Genomic DNA, 18,237 nt, shown 5'->3' with positions numbered 1-18,237 from the left:
TCTAGCTCTTTTGCTGCCCCTACGGACAAAAACACAGATCATTTTTAATTTCAGGCCTTCACCATTTTCCTTATGGGAAATAAGGGAAGAATGGACATGATTACTAAGCTTCTGGTCTAAGTAGCTGATCTCTACTTCCAGACTGTTCCACTGAGACTGTCACACTGAACCCTCTACCCCCAGCCCCCTTTCCTCCTTAATTAGCAGTGTTTTAGATAACGGCCTTCAACAATAGAAGTCAAACAGCCCATCCGGGAGGCAATCCGTCGAAATTTGCATTTCTGAGAGGCTTCCTGGGGGACTGACTCAATTCACCTTAATCTTCTTGAAGCTGGCTGTAATTGCGGAACCACGGGATAAAACGTGAAAATGCTGGCAAAAAATTAGGAATACCGGTAGTTTGCAAGATGTAGAATTTGGGGATATTTTTAGCTAAAAAATGTAAAGACTGTCCTCCAGTCTGCTCACCCTTTTAAAGGCTACTACGGAAATTTGTTGAAAGGCCTTGCCAAATGACAGTGTTGGTTAAGTTCCAGAAAGTTCTGGCGTTATTTCAACTCAGTGGGAAAGCAAAGGCATATGACTACAGTTTGCAAGATAAAAAGTTCAAGAATTAAATTCACCACTTGCTTTAATACTTCAACAACTTGACCTGTAGATACCTTAGGTAAGAAAAACATTAGCATTTGGCCTATAAATTATTGAGTCAATGCTGGTACTTGATTCCGAGACGAGGAACTACGGGATGCAAACCATTGCTGTATATCGTGCCTCCACGGCAGTTTTATCGACTCCTTAAGGAGCCCTTGCTTGTTCTTTTTTACTAAGCATAAATCATTAAAAGTTGACTCAAAGAGCTCGTTAAGTTCTGAAACCAAATCTGTCTTAAATCTATATAGCGGCGGACAATTTAATCTATCCAAACCAGAAGCCATGGCAAATGTCCTTCTCCAGCTGGCGCGATTACAAGGAAAACCAAAAACTCCTTTAAAAACTATACATGCCAAAGAACCAGAGTTACTAGGACGAGGTTGCGAAGCTTTGGGGGCTGAGTTGGGAACTGGGGTCTTTGCACTCGAAGAACACATAAGACACAGTAAAGTTGGGGCGCTGGCAGAGTGTCGCCCACACACTTCTATCCTTGATTGGCTGAACCACTCAGACTTTTCTTTATGGCGTCACCGAGTACCTGCCTGTAGAAAGGCCCCGTATCCGTGACGTCACGCATCATTGACCAATGAAAGGCCTCAGTCTGCGGGCCCCGAGGAGGGTTGTGGGCCCTTTTTTGTGAATGAAGCTCCACGGAACAGCCCTCCTGGGGTCCCGGGCGCCGCGGTCCGCTTTACTCTGGCGCCACCGCAGCAGTGTCCGTGGTGGTCGCGCGCGGTCACCCGAGGCAGCCCCAGCCGCCCGCCGCAGCACCGTCGCCTCCTCCGCGCCAGCGGGCTGCGGGCACCTGGGGGCGGGCTGGGGGGCGCCGGCAGCGGCAGGAGGCGCTGTAGCCAGGGCTGCCGCGCGGGTCCCGCGGCAGCTGCAGAAGGGAGTGGGGCAGGCGCCGTGGGCCCTGCCCCTCCTCTGGCTCCTGCGCGGCAGCCTCCCACCGGGCTCGGCCGGCGCCCGTCGTCCCCGCAGCGCTTCTCGGCGCCCGCCGCTCCAAGCGCCCGCGCGCGTGGCTGCCGGGGGCCTCGGCGCGCGAGCGGGCGCGTGGGGCCATGGTTGTGGCCCCTTGACGGGCCGCGGCCGCCTCCATGAAGCGGAAGAGCGAGTGGCGGGCGAGCTGGGCCGCCGCGCCCCCCTGCTCGCGGCGCGGCTCTTCGTCCTCGCTGGGAGTGAAGAAGAGCCGCAGCTCCTCGTCGCAGGAACTGCATCGCTTGGGCCAGCAGGACGACCTGTACCTGGACATCACCGGTGAGCCGACGGACTAACGCGTGGCGGGACACCCGAGACACGCCGCACCCTGCGCGGGGGTCCCAGCACTCCCTTCCCCCTCCCGCCCCCGGCAGTCGAGGCGCCTTCACCCACCCACCCCTATAAAAGCCCCAGCTCGCCACACCCCCCTACTGGAGCCTGGCGCCTGGGGAGCGCCCCCCTACCCCTAGTTGCCATCTGCGTTTGTGGCGAGCTGTAACTTTATCCTTTTGGCTCCCTCCTACCCCAGCAAGGTGGGCCGAGGGTCACCTTTCTACATGGCAGGCGTCAGCTCGGCACTTCGGGATTTTTGTAAGTTCGGTTGATGCCGCCTCCTGGGGTTGCGTGTTGGGTTGGCCCCCCCGAGGAGCCTGAACCTGGAAGTCACCCCCGAGGATTCCCCGAGCGCGCGGAACACGCCGGCATGGGAGCTGTTTGTGTGGCGTTTGCCAAACCTCCGCTGCTGGATAGGAAATGGAGTCCCGCTTGGCGCGGCATGCTCCGGCCGGGCTAGACAGTCATCTCCCCGCCCTGTTGCTCTGTGCACCGCCCACTCCCCCAGCGCGCGCGCACGCGGTCTTTCCCCTCCTGGGCCACAAGACACAACATGTCACGTGGATGGTATTTGAACCTGGTCAGCTTGCTGAATGCCCAGAGTTGTCACTTTTGAGAAATCTCAGCCAGACACCGCAGGTAGAAAAGCAGTGCGTTGATTGTTGCTGTTTTATTGTTAGTGCTGATCCTACAATTTTCGAAGGCCAATAAATCGAATTTGGCAGCTGTTGGGTTTGCCAGGATTTACACTGAAGCTTGTGAAGGCATCAAATGCACTGGTTTATGTGGAAACGCTTTGTAAACATTTCAGCCGTCTACAGTTTTAAGGGAATTTGCGGTCTGTTTTCTTTGGTGCGTTCTGTGTAAACCTTCGCATTCGTGGGATTTTTATAAACTGTTTCCCGCCCTTAGCCACTATTGATGCACGAGGTAAGCTGGAGTGGTCAGAGCATTAATTTCGAAAGTGTTCAGACAAACACAGAAATGTCGTAGAAATTATTTTCTAGGTTAAAGGACAGTTTATGGTCCTTAAAAAAAAATGCCGAGAGTAGAGCGTAAGGTTTCTCAGCGTTAATCGGTGGCTCTTGGGAACCGAGGGGGAAGGAGGAAGTGGTTACCTTAAGTCCCTGTCCCTTGGGGGAACCTGCCCGGTCCATGGTAACTCTGAGTGTGCTGCCATAGGAGGTGAAGCCAGCTGGCAGAGGATGAGACCAGGTCCCACCATGGTGTGTACTCCGTGGAAATGGCCCAGTCGAGGGGGACTGGGGGTGGAGGACCCACGCATTCCTTATTATGCCTTTGTTATTTACGCCTCTTCAACGGAACTTTGTCTAATAGCATTTAATTTTAGGGCAAATACTGCACTTACAAGGTACAGAATTCTTAATTTTAAAGGTACACAACAGTGTATAGTGAAATGTTGGTCTTAGCCACCAGGTGTTCTTCCCCAGAGGCAATGTGTGTTCCTAGTTTCTTGTGACTCCTTCCAGAAATAGACTGAGTGCATACACATAGATATTCTCTACCATACCCAGGAACAGTAGCATGTAACATCTTGTTTCGCGCATTGTTTTTTCTTCACATAATTTCTTAGCAAACCAATTGTTTTGTATTAGTACAGGCAAAACTGCCTCCTTTGCCTTTTTTTAAAAAAAGATTTTATTTTTAGAGGGGGGGAAAGGGAGGTAGAGAAATATGGATGTGAGAGAGAAATATCAGTCAGTTGCCTCTTGAACATGCCCTGAATTGGGGTCCGGCCTGCAACCCAGGCTTGTGCCCTGCTGAGAAATCTAACTTGAGGCCTTCTACTCTGCCGGCGGATGCCCAGCCAAGCCACACCAGCCAGGGCCTCACTTAGGCTAAAGTAGATATGGCTTTAAAATCTGTAAGTATGAAGAAGTATATATGGTTTTAAATGTACATATGTTTTAGAGCTTGTTTAGACAGCCCCCTGTTTAACGTTTAGGTTGGCTGCAGTCAAAAAGCAAGATTTTGACAACAAAGTCATTGGAGTGAATATTCCTTCTTCGTTGAGAAAAATGTGATGTGGCTGGCTTTCCTGAGGCAGTGACCAATGAATTGACTTCAGAAAATATCACAAGAATATTGAGGAAAGAGTTGGTGCAATTCAAATGCTGTTATTTGGCTTACAAACCTAGATAAATGGAAGGGTGCAGTCTGAGTGTAAGATCACTCAAGGGAAGTAAGGGAGTCAACTTTCCCTGAGATTTCTTCAGGTTTCCCTTAGTGATAGCCTTGGCTTCCTGGCAAAAAACAAAACAAAACAAAACAAAAAAACCTAAATCAGTCTGCTTTGGTGTGATATTCCAGACAAAATAAAGTGACTTTGGATGCAGTTTGTGTTTTACTTTTTATTGGGCTTGGAAGGAAGACTTGAGGCCTCATCCTCAGCAAATGGCAACCTGGTCCCATTCTTGCCAACTTGTTTTTCTCTCAGTCATTGTTTTCACAACTTAAAAAGCAACCCATGCACATTTTTATTAGCAAGGTTAGCAAAGGGGATATGTATAGTTAGTCTCCCTCCCCCCTAATATTTTCTTTCCCTTCAGTTTTCTTTGTCTGAGTTGCTACAAATTGTGCCATACAAGCAAGAACAGCCCTCTTTTTTTATTTTAAAAAACATTTTATTTATTTAGAGGCACGCTCCCACCTGGAGACTTGGCCCACAACCTAGGTATGTATGTTCCCTAACCAGGAATTGAATGGGCAACCCTTCGGTTTGCTGGGACGATGCCCAGCCCACTGCGCCACACCAGTCGGGGCAAGACCAGTCCTCTTTTTAATGCCTGAGTGGTATTGCATTGTGTGGCTGAAGTGTGATTTTATTTAATGGTAATAAATGGTTACTTGGGGGGTTTCCAGACCCTCCTGCAAATGGCCATCGTGGCATCAGTGTGTATGTCTACCCTGCACGTATGACTGTATCTGTGGAGTAAAATAAAGTGAAGAGGCTGGACAAAGTATAGGTAGGTTTATCCATTCATCAGTGGACTTTTTTGGCAATTATGAATAATGCTGCTATGAACATTTGCATGCAAATATGTTTTCAGTTCCTTTGGGTATATACCTATGAGGGGAATTGCTGGGTTGCATGGTAATTCCAGTGTTTAATCTTTTGAGCAACTGTCAGACCTTTTTCCAGAGCAGCTGTTCCACCAGCATTCCCACCACCAATGGATTAATTAGTCCACATTTTTGCCAACACTTGTTACAGGATTGTGACAATTCTTTCCCATTGGGGTTGGTTTGTAAAACATTAATGCACATTATCATTTCTGCCAACTCCACCTGTAAACACATTAAATTTATTTTTTTTAATTTAGTCCCTTGACATTTTTATTGCACCTATTTTACCTGTAAATTGAATTCCCATAGGATTCTAGGCAATTTCATGTATGTACATTTAATACAGAATGCTTAATGCCTGTTTTGTACCTTTAGTCCTTTGTTATGTGGTCACTATTGTTCAGTGTCCAGCCAGCCACCCACCCAGCTACACTGGCATTTACTCTTATTGGGAGCAGACTGATGGGAGTATTATTCCTACCCCAACTCCATCAAGCTGTTATTGACCATGTACTGAGTTCTTACCATGTTCAGTGACATGGATTTTTAGTTAAGCTGTATTCCTGGTGCAGTTCCAGTGCACTATATGAAAGAAAGGTCATAAATACAGTATAAAGTATATACATTAATGTTAAACAGATGCTGAGTAAAGGTAGTATCAGAATTAGTTGTTACCAGTGAAGGAAGCTGGGGGGAGAAGGGAAGTGAGGATGATTTTCAGTTGGATTTGGAACTAGATAACTATCAAGGTGGGAGAAATACCAAAGGTGAAAATGTTGTTGGTATAGCTGGGTTTTTTATTTTTCTCATCAGCCTTCTTGTGGCCAGAAGTATGAATCTGTTTGATCTCTGTATTCTTATTCCTTAAGTAGAGCCCTCCATAAATGACAGTGGGCGTTCTCCTTTCCTCTTTATTAATACAGGAAAAAATTTTTAAAGACTTAACACTACATAATCTGTTTGAAAATTTATAGGATGGATTATTGGTACAGAATTTCAATTTATTTTACTTGTTTTTTAAATTTCTGACTAATAAAGAGAATTGATAATAACTGCTAGCTAAAAAAAATTCTTTGTGTTTTGTCTTAAATTTTTTTAAAGTGTTTTTTTTTTCTGTGTCTGCCATGATATTCTACCTTTTAAAGAGTGTCTATAGTATAGCAGTAAATCATTTCATTGGAGAAGCTCTAGTCGAGGTCAGGGTTGTCATCTGAAAGCACTGGATTAATGGTGTCTTGGATACTCAGCAAATAAAAATAAATAGATACACCACTACCCCCTGCCCCTTCTTTTTAAGATTTTAAAAAAATCATTAGATATCATTAGGGAAAATTTATTCATTAATTTAAGAAGTATTTGTTGCATACTTACTATGTAAAACAGTCATGCATGTTCATTGTTTGCAGTGGTGATGAAAGTATATTTTTTTGATAGAAGAGGAGTGCTGGTACCTGGGCCACTGATTCGAGGAGGAAATAAATTCATTTTTCTTTTAAAGTTTCTTGTAGTAGATTATTGCGTTTCAAGAATGTGCTGTTCATTTTTCTTCTTGCTTATGATTTCTGTACTTTTAAATTTGTGCATAATATGAATTGTCTTCATTTATGTGCTTACTTCTTCTAATGGTGTCATGTATATCAGTTGTAAGTATAATTACTTAGACATTCCAACACTACACACAGACAAAAACCTAACAGTTTTAATGTTATTGCTTCCATGGACAGAAGAAGAAAGGAACATGGCAGTTGCCAGGCAGTGCAAACTCTAACTTCTCTGTGTCTTGGAATGAGAATGAATTTCCCCAGTTCCTGCTGGAGTTAGGGAAGACTGGCATGAAATCATATTGTAGATATTTAGGATGGAATGACACTCGAAAGTTTCTGAGATTGTCTCTGGGGATCTCTAAATTGATAGGGCAGATGTTTTGTTTTTTGAAAGAATTTCAGGTGATCATCCAGAAATGTCACAACCATCTACTTTTCCCTTGGAAGAAGCCAAGAGCAGAGATCAGTAACTTTGGCCAAATTGATGGTTTCGTTTTGGGTAAGCCATGACTACCAGACTTTTATGCCAACACATAACGCTGTTTCACACAGTTGTACATAAATGGTTTATTGAATATCAACTGGTTAGTCCTGTGGTAGTTAGGCTAGTAGACACTGTCATCGTAGATGCTCCAAAAGTAGTATCTGCAAAGTTGAGCTTAGAAAGATGAATAATTAACCATGTTACTTTGGAGAAATGAGCAGACTAAGTACACAGTGCAGGTTCTCCAGTGCTGTTGCTGTTTTCCAAATTGGCTGTTATAACAGCCCAGATTTTCCTGATATTTCATTCATTCAACAAATGTATAGTGAATACCATGCCAGGCCTTTTTTTTTTCTTCTCAAGTGCTAAAGATAGGTCACTGCTGGAGGTTCCCTGTTCTCAAGGGGTTTGTTTTGTGTGTGAAGTTAGGGGAAAAGAAAACAAAAACTGAGAGGACCTGAGGGAGAACCACTGTGTAGAGGAACCACATCGTGTTTGAAATCTTTGGGAAAGAAAAACTTTGATGGGTATAGTTTGTGCAGCGCTAATTCTCGTGGTTAGACATGAGGAAACCAGTGTAAGCTAGTGTCTGCCCACACAGGGATTGAACACAGCAAGATTATTAATAACCTTTGGAGTTGCGATTTTTCCATCTGTTTAGAAATGAAAAGTGCTCAGAGTTGTTGGGAGGACGAAATGAAGGGATTGCATGTGAAGTGCCTGGCCTGGTGCCTAATTGACAGCCAGGGCTCGTCGATGTCCTTAGCATTATAAGTATGCCAGGAGTGGGCCAGGTCGGGGACACAGGGCAGAGACAGTCATCACTGCTCGAAGGGTGTTTAGCTCAGAAGCAGTCATTTCCTCAAATGTGTACTTGCACAAAAGGTTCGGTGAATCAGCACAGTGAAAACGGAGTGTGTTCCTCTCTGCTTCTAAGCATGGTCTTCATGGCACTAACGGAGGCTGGCTCAGTGTTTGTCAGAGCAGCAGAGGAGGTTTGACACCTTGTTAATTTTTCTGCCTTGAGAAAACATGAAGGTTTCTCTTTTAAAGATTCTTTGTAAGAGAAAGAATAAACCCAAGCCATTCCTTTGTTTTTGAAGCTATTGTTACAAATTTTTATTATACTGAAGAGTTTGCATGTTGCCTAATATTAAATTGCAAGTAAGCACATTGGGGGATCTTCTGCAAAGATGCAAAGGCGTCATTGGAGAGTCTCAGGTGGAAGGTTATAGAAAATAATAGATTGTTTACTGAGAGAATACCAGTTTTTCAGAGTGTTTAATTTAAAGCATGACTGTGCTCTAGTACAACCATTTTAAGAGAATATTACACAGATCCAAAGATTTGATACTGGTGGTGCATATTACTGGAAGACAGCTTTTTCAGGGGGATGGTTAAAACAAATTGCGTCTCAGAAGGCCTTTCCATGCTTAATGTGTAGCACAGAGACCCAATTTATTTGAAATGTGTGGGTGCTATATAGAAATAAGAAATTAAATCTTTAAATCTACTTTTTTATTATACTGGGAAAAATAATTTGAGTAGCCAGTAGTTCCTTTTGAGCTAAGGAATACTTTTAATCTTAGTAAATCCTTTAAGGTCCTTTACATTAAAATTACTTTTATAATTATCTGTAACTTGAAATGAAAGCATGACTGGAGTGGTTTATCTGAATATTTTAAAGCCATTCCTCTCTTAGGACAGGCACTTTTATGAGAGAGGTAAGTAGGTTCAGGGGATGTTGTGGACACAAAGTGGAGGGATTATATTGAATATTGGTTCAGTAGTATGTAACCAATCTTCCAGTACTGTTCCTTTACATTATTTGGTTTTCTGGGGTTAGTCACTTAATTTTCAGAAGTGCTGACTACTGTATTAGGCAGGGATTACGTTCAAAATCATTTTCCAAGATAAAATTGTTTTTAACATCCTAAATACAAGGACATTTAACTGGAATGTATATGTCTCATCTGGATTCTTGAGTTTATATGAAAGTTTTACGCCCTTCTCTCTCTTTTCTTTTTCTATAGCTTTTCATGGATACTGCACCAACAAAGGTATTCAGATCATTGACTCTACTTTGCAGTTCTTTCTGATGATTTTAAAACTGTAGATTTAATCTGTTAGTTGTGATTCTTGGTTCCGTCCCTTCCTGTTTGCTTGTCTTAAATTTAGTCTTAGGTAGCAGATTCAGTTTTTTACAACTGTAGAGTATCTTTTGTACGTTTATGACTTTATATGAAAAGTTTTGTTGGTTTCTGTGTCTAGGTAATGCTGAAAGTAGTTTCTGTGATATTTTATTGGGTCAATTACTACTGCTAAGTTTTGGATGGTGGATATTTTTGGTAATACTAACCTTTTTGTGTTTTAATTGCATCTCACTTTTGTAAGTTTGATGACAGGATACTTATAATGAGTTGTTATTACTAGCTGTTCTTGATCCATCCCAGGTTACTTAGTTATTTCCAGGCATTTCTTGGCTTAATGGACAGGTTTATGTCTTATTTACTGTGTTTGGCAAGAGGAGAAATAATCATGAATGCCAACTTGAACTTAAAAAGTATTCTGATTCTCTTTAGTTTTCAAGTTCTTCAAATAAGGCAAAAACAAATCTGAATGGCCCCATATATACATATTTCTTTCCCCTAATTTTCACTTTTAAATTTTTTTAGATTTTTTTTTTCAGAGAGAGAGGGGAAGGGAATGAGACAGGGAGAGAAACATCAGTGTTAGGTTGCCTCTCGTGTGCCCCCTACTGAGGGCCTGGCCTGCAACCCAGGCATGTGCCCTGACTAGGAATCAAACCAGCGACCCATAGCTTCACAGGCTGGCACTCAGTCCACTGAGCCACACCAGTCAGGGCCCTGATTTTTAAAAAGACTTCTGACTTTATTCTCTTGGTCTTTTATTCAGCTCTTTTAATTCTTAATATAATTTATATTCTAGAATAGTATTTGTCTTAGAATGCTTTATTCACCATTCAGTTCAAAGATTGGGTCTCATTGTCTTCAAGTCTGAAAAGCTGAAGAAGCTAGGCTGGATAAATTTATTTTAATTGTGCAATATCACATATGGAGATTATTTTTTCTGGTAGTTCACGTTTATACCATTAAAATTTGGTCGGCACTGTGCTTTTCACAAAAGAAAAATATCTTGTTCCTGATGTCAGTGATGTTTGTTGTTCCTTCAAGTTCTGCTTTGAAAGTAAGATTACTTTCTTGGCACTGCTGTGTAATTTATGTCATTGATCTTTTTATACCCAATCTATAATGCCATAATATCATTACAGATCCTGAATTCTTCAAGGCCTCTATTTTAGGACTATCACAGCTGAATCATCCTCCGCATTTTGCTCTATTATACTCATTTGTATTTGTATAAATTGTGCTATGGAGTTAATCAGTATATTCATTCAACAAATATTTATCGAGCAACTACTTTGAGCAAGAGATTGGGCCAAGTATTATTGAGGAAGGAAGAAGGGGATGTGAAGATTTATAATGACCTGTTCCTTATCCCTGAAAGACTGAGAAGGAATAGGCTCTGTCATCATCTCAGTGAAGACAAGTAATGAAGAAATCAGTCAGTGTGTAGTTTTGTTCTCTCCATTGAAACAGTGCCAGTTTGACAGAACTTTGTGATGGAAATGTCACTTGATAATTCCTACACAAAGTGAATTATTTTTTCCAATATGTGGTAAGAATGATTTGTCTTATGGTGTCTTTCTTGTGCTTGCTTGCGTGTATGTGTTAAACTTTAAAAGAAACCAGGGTGTAAAAAGCTTCATTTTTTTATATAACCACATATCTGTGTGTGTGTATGTGTATATATACACACACACGTGTGTATATATGCATATGCATATAGTTAATATACTGGAAGCCCTATCTCTACTAAAACGGAGCCAAAGTGAAAGGTTTACGTTCCTATTAATTCTATATCTCTAATTTGAATCTCAAATTATCCAAGAGGATATAATTTAAAATGAGATAGCTTGTTTATTCTTAAGAATACATTATTTATTGGTAAGAAGTAATTCTAGAGCACCTTTAAACCAAATATTGCTCCTTAAATTGAAGGCACTAAAGATGAAGATTGCTAAATATTTTAAGAACTAGATTTGGCGTCTGTGACTTGAACTGAAAAACATTCTGATTTTCACATTTTAATAGGTGCTGAGGAAGAATTGCTTTGACATGAATGTATAATAGAATTAATATTATGGTTTTACATTTTTGGGCACTGTTCTCAGTCTGCTTTTGGAACTTTTTATTGTAATCCTGTCACTAGAGAGCTTGTTGGAGGCTCCCGATACCTGACACTGAAGCATCTTAACATGCATTTCTTTCTTTTTTGACAGTAAACTGTCAAAAAGCTTAGAATTTAGCTAGCAAACACAACTGAGGTAAGATTTTAACTCCACTGTTAGTACTATATTCTCCTTTTTAAACTATTGTGTTTGAAAGGGCTTGAAGCACAAATTCACTCAGGACGTGTTTGAGTGCATTTTATAGTCTTATCCTTACAGTGGCTGCTGCCAGCATGCGCAGGAGGTTTCAGGCTCACTCCCCGATCTCCGGGCAGTGACACTAGCGCACAGACTTGGTTATCATAGCTACATCTATACCCATGTCCACGTCCATATCCATGTCCATATCCGTATCGCGCAGAGGATCTTATCTGTGAATGCCACTGGACACTCAGTAATGGATGCCTTTGAATGAATGGGATCTTTGAAAAGAAGGCTTGAGCCACTATTTGAAAAGGTTCTCTTATTTTTCTCCAGAACCAGCAGGAACTGTTCTTGGTCACTGTTACCACACAAGTCTCTGCTTTCTTCTTCTTCCTTCTGACAGCACCTTTGCCCCGACTGTGGTGTCTGTGTGTGGGTGGGGGTGGGGGTGATTGCTGGGATTGGGAATCGACTTTGCCCCAGCATGGAGGGAATATGCTTATGTCTTTTTCGTACCCCCAGACCTGTCTGACAGTGCTTTTCTTACATTCTGCCAGTAATAATTATCAAGACATAGCAGTTAACCTGAATTAAATAACAACTTGGCTCCAAAATGAAAAAATACTTTTATCTAATGACATGCCTCTTATTTAGGAGAGCTGTGAAAGGATAAACCTTAAAGCATCCTTTAGTCCTGGCTGATGTGGCTCAGTGGATTGAGCGCCAGCCTGCGAACCAAAGGGTCACCGGTTCAATTCTTGTCCAGGACACATGCCTGGGTTGCAGGCCAGGTCCCTGGTGGTGGACGCGTGAGAGGCAACGACACATTGATGTTTCTCTCCCTCTCATTCTCCCTCCCTTCCTCTCTGTCTAAAAATAAAATCTTTTTTAAAAAGGAGGCATCTTTTATCTATTAGGATTTATTCAGGATGTTTTGATCAAATTAATTTTTAGAGATTAAATTTGGGGATTCAGAAGGCAATCATTTCCAGGCACAGTGTTAAAGGAATTTTTTTTCTTAATATGACACTTTGGGGAATTACTACAGTAAAAATGTGGGGGATATTCAGAAGGCTAAGCAATAAAGGTGGACTTTAAAAAAAATCAAAGCTTTGTATTAAGCCCTCTTTTAAAATGATTTCAGAAAACAAATATATAGAGATTTATACTAATACAGAGATTTGTGAATTAGATTATTAAGTTTTGTTTTATGCCTCAAGAATAATTTTTAATGTCAATTTTGTGTACCTGTCATACACCCTGTATAACATAATCCTATGCAGTTTTGCTTTTCTATAATTATTTTGTCTTAAAAATATTTTACTAAAAATAAGGAGGCATGTATAAAACTACAGAACACGCTGAGTAAAGGACTCCAACACAAGCGCAGTTGACTCTTGAACGACACTGGCAATAGCGGCATCCAATCCCATGCAGTCAAAAATTGCATATAACTTGACTCTGCAAAGCTTAATTGTCCCCTGGTATCTGTGGGAATTGGTTCAGGACCCCCTTGGATAAGAACTTCCATGAATGCTCAGGTCCTCTATGTAAAATGCCATAGGTCAGTGCATCCAGTGGGTCTTGGATTTGTGAACTAACCACAGATTGAAAACAGTACAGATAGTTATTGAAAAAATCTCTTACAAGTGCACGCAGTGTAAACCCATATTATGGGTCAGTTGTACTTTCCTTGGGAGATGATCCCAGGAAACTGTCCAAGGGAGGGCCAGGAAAGGCAGACTAAAGGTGGCTCATTGAAGCAAGGGTACTTCTGTGGTAACTGGACTTGAATTCCACAGGGAAAACCTGGGAAGCCAGTGGAGAGCAAATGAGGATTGAGGGGACTGGGGCACTTACATACCGCAAAGATTGAGTGGTAATTTTGAAGTGCTGTGAGAGTGGCCAAAATGGACTTCATAGGCCAGAGAAAGCCTTGAAAGAATTGTTGGTGCACTGGCAAAGTGTGCCAAAGCGGGTGGGGCTAGGGTTGGGGCTCTTACAGTGCCTCCCGCAGTAAATTACAGTGTTGATTTGTCCCCGTGTGCCCTTGGTGGCATTATTGTAAGTTTTCGACCAGTTAGCATTCCACCATTATCCCAAGTTGAGTGTGTCCTTGTCTCTGTCATGTCCTGGTGGGACACTTTTGATAGCAAATGTTGAGAAAAGGGGAAAAGGAATGCAGGTGACAGGGAGGGTTTGCTAGAACCTATGGGAGAGTACTAAGCTGGAAGTTTAAAACAGCTCAATGAGGAATTATTTAAGAATACTAGGTAAAGATCAGTGTGCAGTTAAGAATGGTTGGAAAGTCTTTTGATTACTATGAAAGGCTTTATAAACATCACTGTAGCTTGGAGGTTTGACTAAACAATTGTGTGATTAGCACCTAGAAGAAGTAGGGACAGAGACAATCCTGACTTCAGTGAATGTGAAGCAACTGGAACTGCTGAGCCATAGCTAGTGTAGAATGCCAGGACTGGATCTCCATGGAGACTTTGCTGATTCTGTGCAAGTTCCATTTACAGGAAGTCCTCATCCCAGCTAAATGGAGTTTGTGCCTGCATGTGAAGTCAGCCACCTTATGTCATTTATTTCTAATAAGACCAGATAACAAGTATTAGGTACTCTGGGGAACATTTCAAGATAAATCTACTTACTGAATGGCTCAAGAGTTTATAATCTGTGTGCCATGTGTGTATAAAGTGCTATGCAGACACAAAGTTGGGAAATCACAGTTTACAATAATGTGGTGTACTTTTTGTTTTTTTCCTTTTCAGACACTTTGTCCTCATCTTATCAAAGCCTTGCACAGCTCCTTTCAGTTTTCTTTGGGAATAATTCAGTCTGCTATTCTTAGTGGAGGGGGAAAATGTCATACTTCTGATCTTGTAAGAGTTGGAATTTAACAATGCTGAAGCTTTCACATGGGATCAAGATTCAACAGTAAAAGCCTTGACTTTGAAAGCCTTAGAAATATTTTCTTCTTCATTTTCTGGAATATGAATGGATAGCTTTTAGAACTTAATTGAAAAAGTAGTGCCGATGACCTTTCCTGTCCTTTAATCATGTTTCATGTTTCTGAGGTGCGCATTTGTGATTCTGGGATCACCACACATTCATTTTGGTCCATGCAAGCGCCTTTATCAGGCTTTCTATGTTACTGAAATATGGCCACTAAACAACACTTTGTATGTGTGTACAGGTGAGATGTATGTATGTTTGTATCCTCATGCAAATTACAACGCATTATTCCCATTGTTTCGGTACCTTGCTTTTTTTCACTCTTCTTAGTCGTTTGCTTGGCACAGAATTGGAACAGAAGGAGCTGAAGGATCCTAATGGACAAGGCTTTCAAGCTGCTCTAGGTTGAGATGTGATGATAATAGCTTTTGGCCAGTCAGTATCTGTTGGGTGCTACGGCCCATGCTGAGACCTGTGTCTCACTTTCACCCCCAAATAAAGTTTCTCAGATACAGGTGCTCATTATTTAAACACAGACTCTCTCTCTCTCTCTTTCTCTCTCTCTCTCTCTCTCTTTCTTTTTCCCCTAGTTTTGATACAGGTGTTATTTCACACATCTCTCTCTCTCTCTCTTTCTCTCTCTCTGATCATTTATTCTACTACCAAGGATGTTTTCTCTATCAGTCTGTTTAGACTTGTTTCTAACAACCCCAACTCCTCCATGGCCCCCCTTTTGTCTTGGTAGCTTAAAAACAAAGACTTAATTCTTGTTTCTGTTTCACGTCCACTGTGGGGCAACAGGGGTTCTGCCTGTTGCACTCCTTGGGGTCCTAGGCTGATAACATCCTGTGCCAGAGGAAAAAGGGTGCTGTGGAGTGTCTTCAGTCAACAATTAAATGGTTGTTTATACTCATAGCACATTGGCCAGAATTAGTCACAGGGTCCTACCCAACCCACAGGGGGACTGAAATGTGCTGGTAAGGCAGGGAGCCAGAAACATTTGGTAAATAGCTTTCATGACTATGTTTAGACTTTTATTTTATTTGTTTGTTTGTTTAGATTTTATTTGTTTATTTTCAAAGAGAGGGAGAAAGAGGAACGAAACATCAATGTGAGGTTGCCTCTCACACGCCCCCTACTGGGGATCTGGCCTGCAACCCAGGCATGTGCCCTGACTGGGAATCAAACCAGCAAGACTTTGCTTCACAGGCTAAAATATTCTTTTAAATTTTTGTTTTAATAAACTTTTATTTTGGAATAATTTAAGATTTACAGAAAAGTTGCAAAGAAAATACAGAGCACTCCTATATATCCCTTACCCATTTTCCCTAATGTTCTCTTACATTACTGTAGTACATTTGTTAAAACTTGGAAGTCAACTTTGATGTCAACTATTCATTAAAGTCCACACTTTATTTGGATTTCCCCCATGAATACCTTATTGTTTCCTCTTCTAGGATACAATCCAGGATACTACATTACATTTAATAGATTTTTTTTTTAACTAAAATATTGTGTATTCTACATATGGTTCCTTATAGCACCCCACCAGTGCTGTTCTCGAACAGCTGTGTGGTTCGATTACCTGCTGCTAAGAAGCGTGACTCCAAGTGCAAGAGTTTGGTAAGAAAGGAAAGGGGTTGTTTCTTTAAAGGTTATACAGATTTAGAATAATGGCAGATTTCTGATGTTAAGTCCCACTCCCCTTAAAACACCCCAAAAAGTCCTGGCAGGTGTGGCATAGTGGATTGAGCGCTGGCCTGCGAACCAAAGGGTCACGGGTTCAATTCCCAGTGTAGGGCACATGCCTGGGTTGCGGGTCAGGTCCCCAGGACGGGGCACGTGAAACGCATCCACACATTGATGTTTCTCTCCCTCTCGTCCGCTCTCTAAAAATATATAAATAATTAAAAAAAAAAAAACCCCCACCACAAAACACATAATCCTGCTTCCCTATGCCAAACCAGGCCTGTTTCAGAATACACGAGTCAGAGGTCCCATCTTTCAGAAAAGCCAGAAGTCTGTAGCTCGGCACTGCCAGTCACAGTTCAGCCCTAACCATCCCTCACAAACCCTTGCTGGGCTTGGCGGGTCCCCGCACAGCTCCATCAGCTCTGCGCCATTTTCTCCAGGCAGGCTCCCGAGGGGGCCACTCTCTGATTTTTTTTTTTTTTACTCCAGACCTTGTGATTTGCTCTTACTCCAAACCATGTGGCTTCCCCTTTACACACCAGACCTTGTGGGGGACTCCCTTCTCTTTCAGCACACCCTCATTTTAAAGACTCAGCGCCTGATTTCCTGCAGGATCTCATATCCAGCTTCTCCTCTAATGGGTCAGTGTCTGCCATTTTTGCCAGTTCCCCCATAAGTTTTACCTTCTTTTGACTGCCATTTTCAGTCAGGACAAGAGTTCTCAGTGACACTGGGGCATCCACCTCCCCTGACTGTGTCACAGGTTACTATGCTTTTAAAGTCATGTAAACCTTTCACCCTGGGTGGCAGTCCTCTTCCCTTCAGGAAAGGCATGGCTATAACTTGCCATTGTTATGCAAAGTACCTTAACTGCTGTATCATCCACTTCCCCCTTCCCTCAATCAAGGGTTGTGGAGCAAACACTGCTGTTTTTAGAGGACCCCCACTCTGTACCCCATTACGGTTCTGTACCACGCTGTTCTCAACTGATAACCATATTTCATTGATTCTAAAATATCGAATACAGGGTGAGGCAAAAGTAGGTTTACAGATGTTCATATGGAAAATAATACAAAAATAATAGTGAAAGTATAAACCCTGTGTTTTACAAACTCAAAACTGTAAACCTACTTTCATCTCACCCTATATATTAAGTACTTCAAGGAAAGGAAACATGCTGCCAATTATAACTAAGTCACAGATTTTTAAGATACTGCATAATTTCACAGATACTGAAGTATGAAATCTCTACATGTTAAATTGATGGAATATAATATACCTTGGAGATCTTTTTATTTTGTAAGCTTTTCTCATTCTTTTATAACCGCATAGAATTTCACTTTATCATGCACATGACAGTTTTAATCAAGCCCCTATTGATACTCATTTGGACTGTTTTCAGTCTACAAAAATAATAGCGTATTGAATAACCTATTACATATGCCATTTCATATGTACAGATGTGTAACAGGCATGGCTCTTCAAAACTGAACTGCTGAGTTAGAGGTGTGTGTGCGTGTGTGTATATATATAAATTTTTTTCTTTTTTTTTTTATAATTTTGATAGATGCTATATACCCACTTACAATCCCACCAGCAATGTGTAAGAGGACTTATAACTTCACCAGCAGAATGGGTTACCGAACTTTTGGATTTTTGCCAGTCTGACCAGGGGAAGATTGTGGTCTCAGTGTAGTTTTCAATTTTATTTCTCTTAGGAGCACAGGTTGAGTTTCTGAAAATATGCAATACATGTCTTTTGTCCATTTTTCTATTGGGCTACTGGCTGCTTCCAGTTTATATGCATTAGGCTCTCTAAATACTAGGGAAATTATTATTTGTTAGGATTTACAAATGTTTTCTGTTTGTCATTTCCTTGATTTTTTTAAAGTTGTGGTAGTGATGTGTCTTTGCTGTGCAGAGTTTATAGGCGAGTCTCCTAATCTTTGCATTTATTGCTTCTGGATTTTAGGTTATAGTTGGACTCAACGAAAGTTACTAAGGAATTCTTAACTGTTTTCTTTCATTTCTCCTTGTGCTGGCCCTTTATA

General features: G+C 41.6%; 1 protein-coding gene across 4 annotated transcripts in view; it reads left to right on the top strand.

The window, feature by feature from the left end:
* The first annotated feature begins 1,739 nt into the window (after nt 1–1,739).
* The window catches only part of CDC14B (cell division cycle 14B), a 91,149-nt gene continuing 74,651 nt past the window's right edge, over nt 1,740–18,237 (top strand). For all 4 annotated transcript variants that reach the window (XM_054588105.1, XM_054588100.1, XM_054588101.1 and 1 more), the window contains exon 1: nt 1,740–1,908. In XM_054588105.1, the coding sequence (XP_054444080.1) occupies nt 1,749–1,908 (160 nt within the window). In that variant the 5' untranslated portion in view covers nt 1,740–1,748. The remainder of the gene's footprint in view (nt 1,909–18,237) is intronic.

This window comes from Pteronotus mesoamericanus, unplaced genomic scaffold (assembly GCF_021234165.1).
Source record: "Pteronotus mesoamericanus isolate MK-2021 breed Mesoamerican mustached bat unplaced genomic scaffold, CSHL_Meso_final scaffold_125, whole genome shotgun sequence".
Taxonomy (NCBI): Eukaryota; Metazoa; Chordata; class Mammalia; order Chiroptera; family Mormoopidae; genus Pteronotus; species Pteronotus mesoamericanus.
The sequence above is the reverse complement of the archived record's forward strand: the minus strand, read 5'-3'. Positions and strand labels throughout refer to the sequence as shown.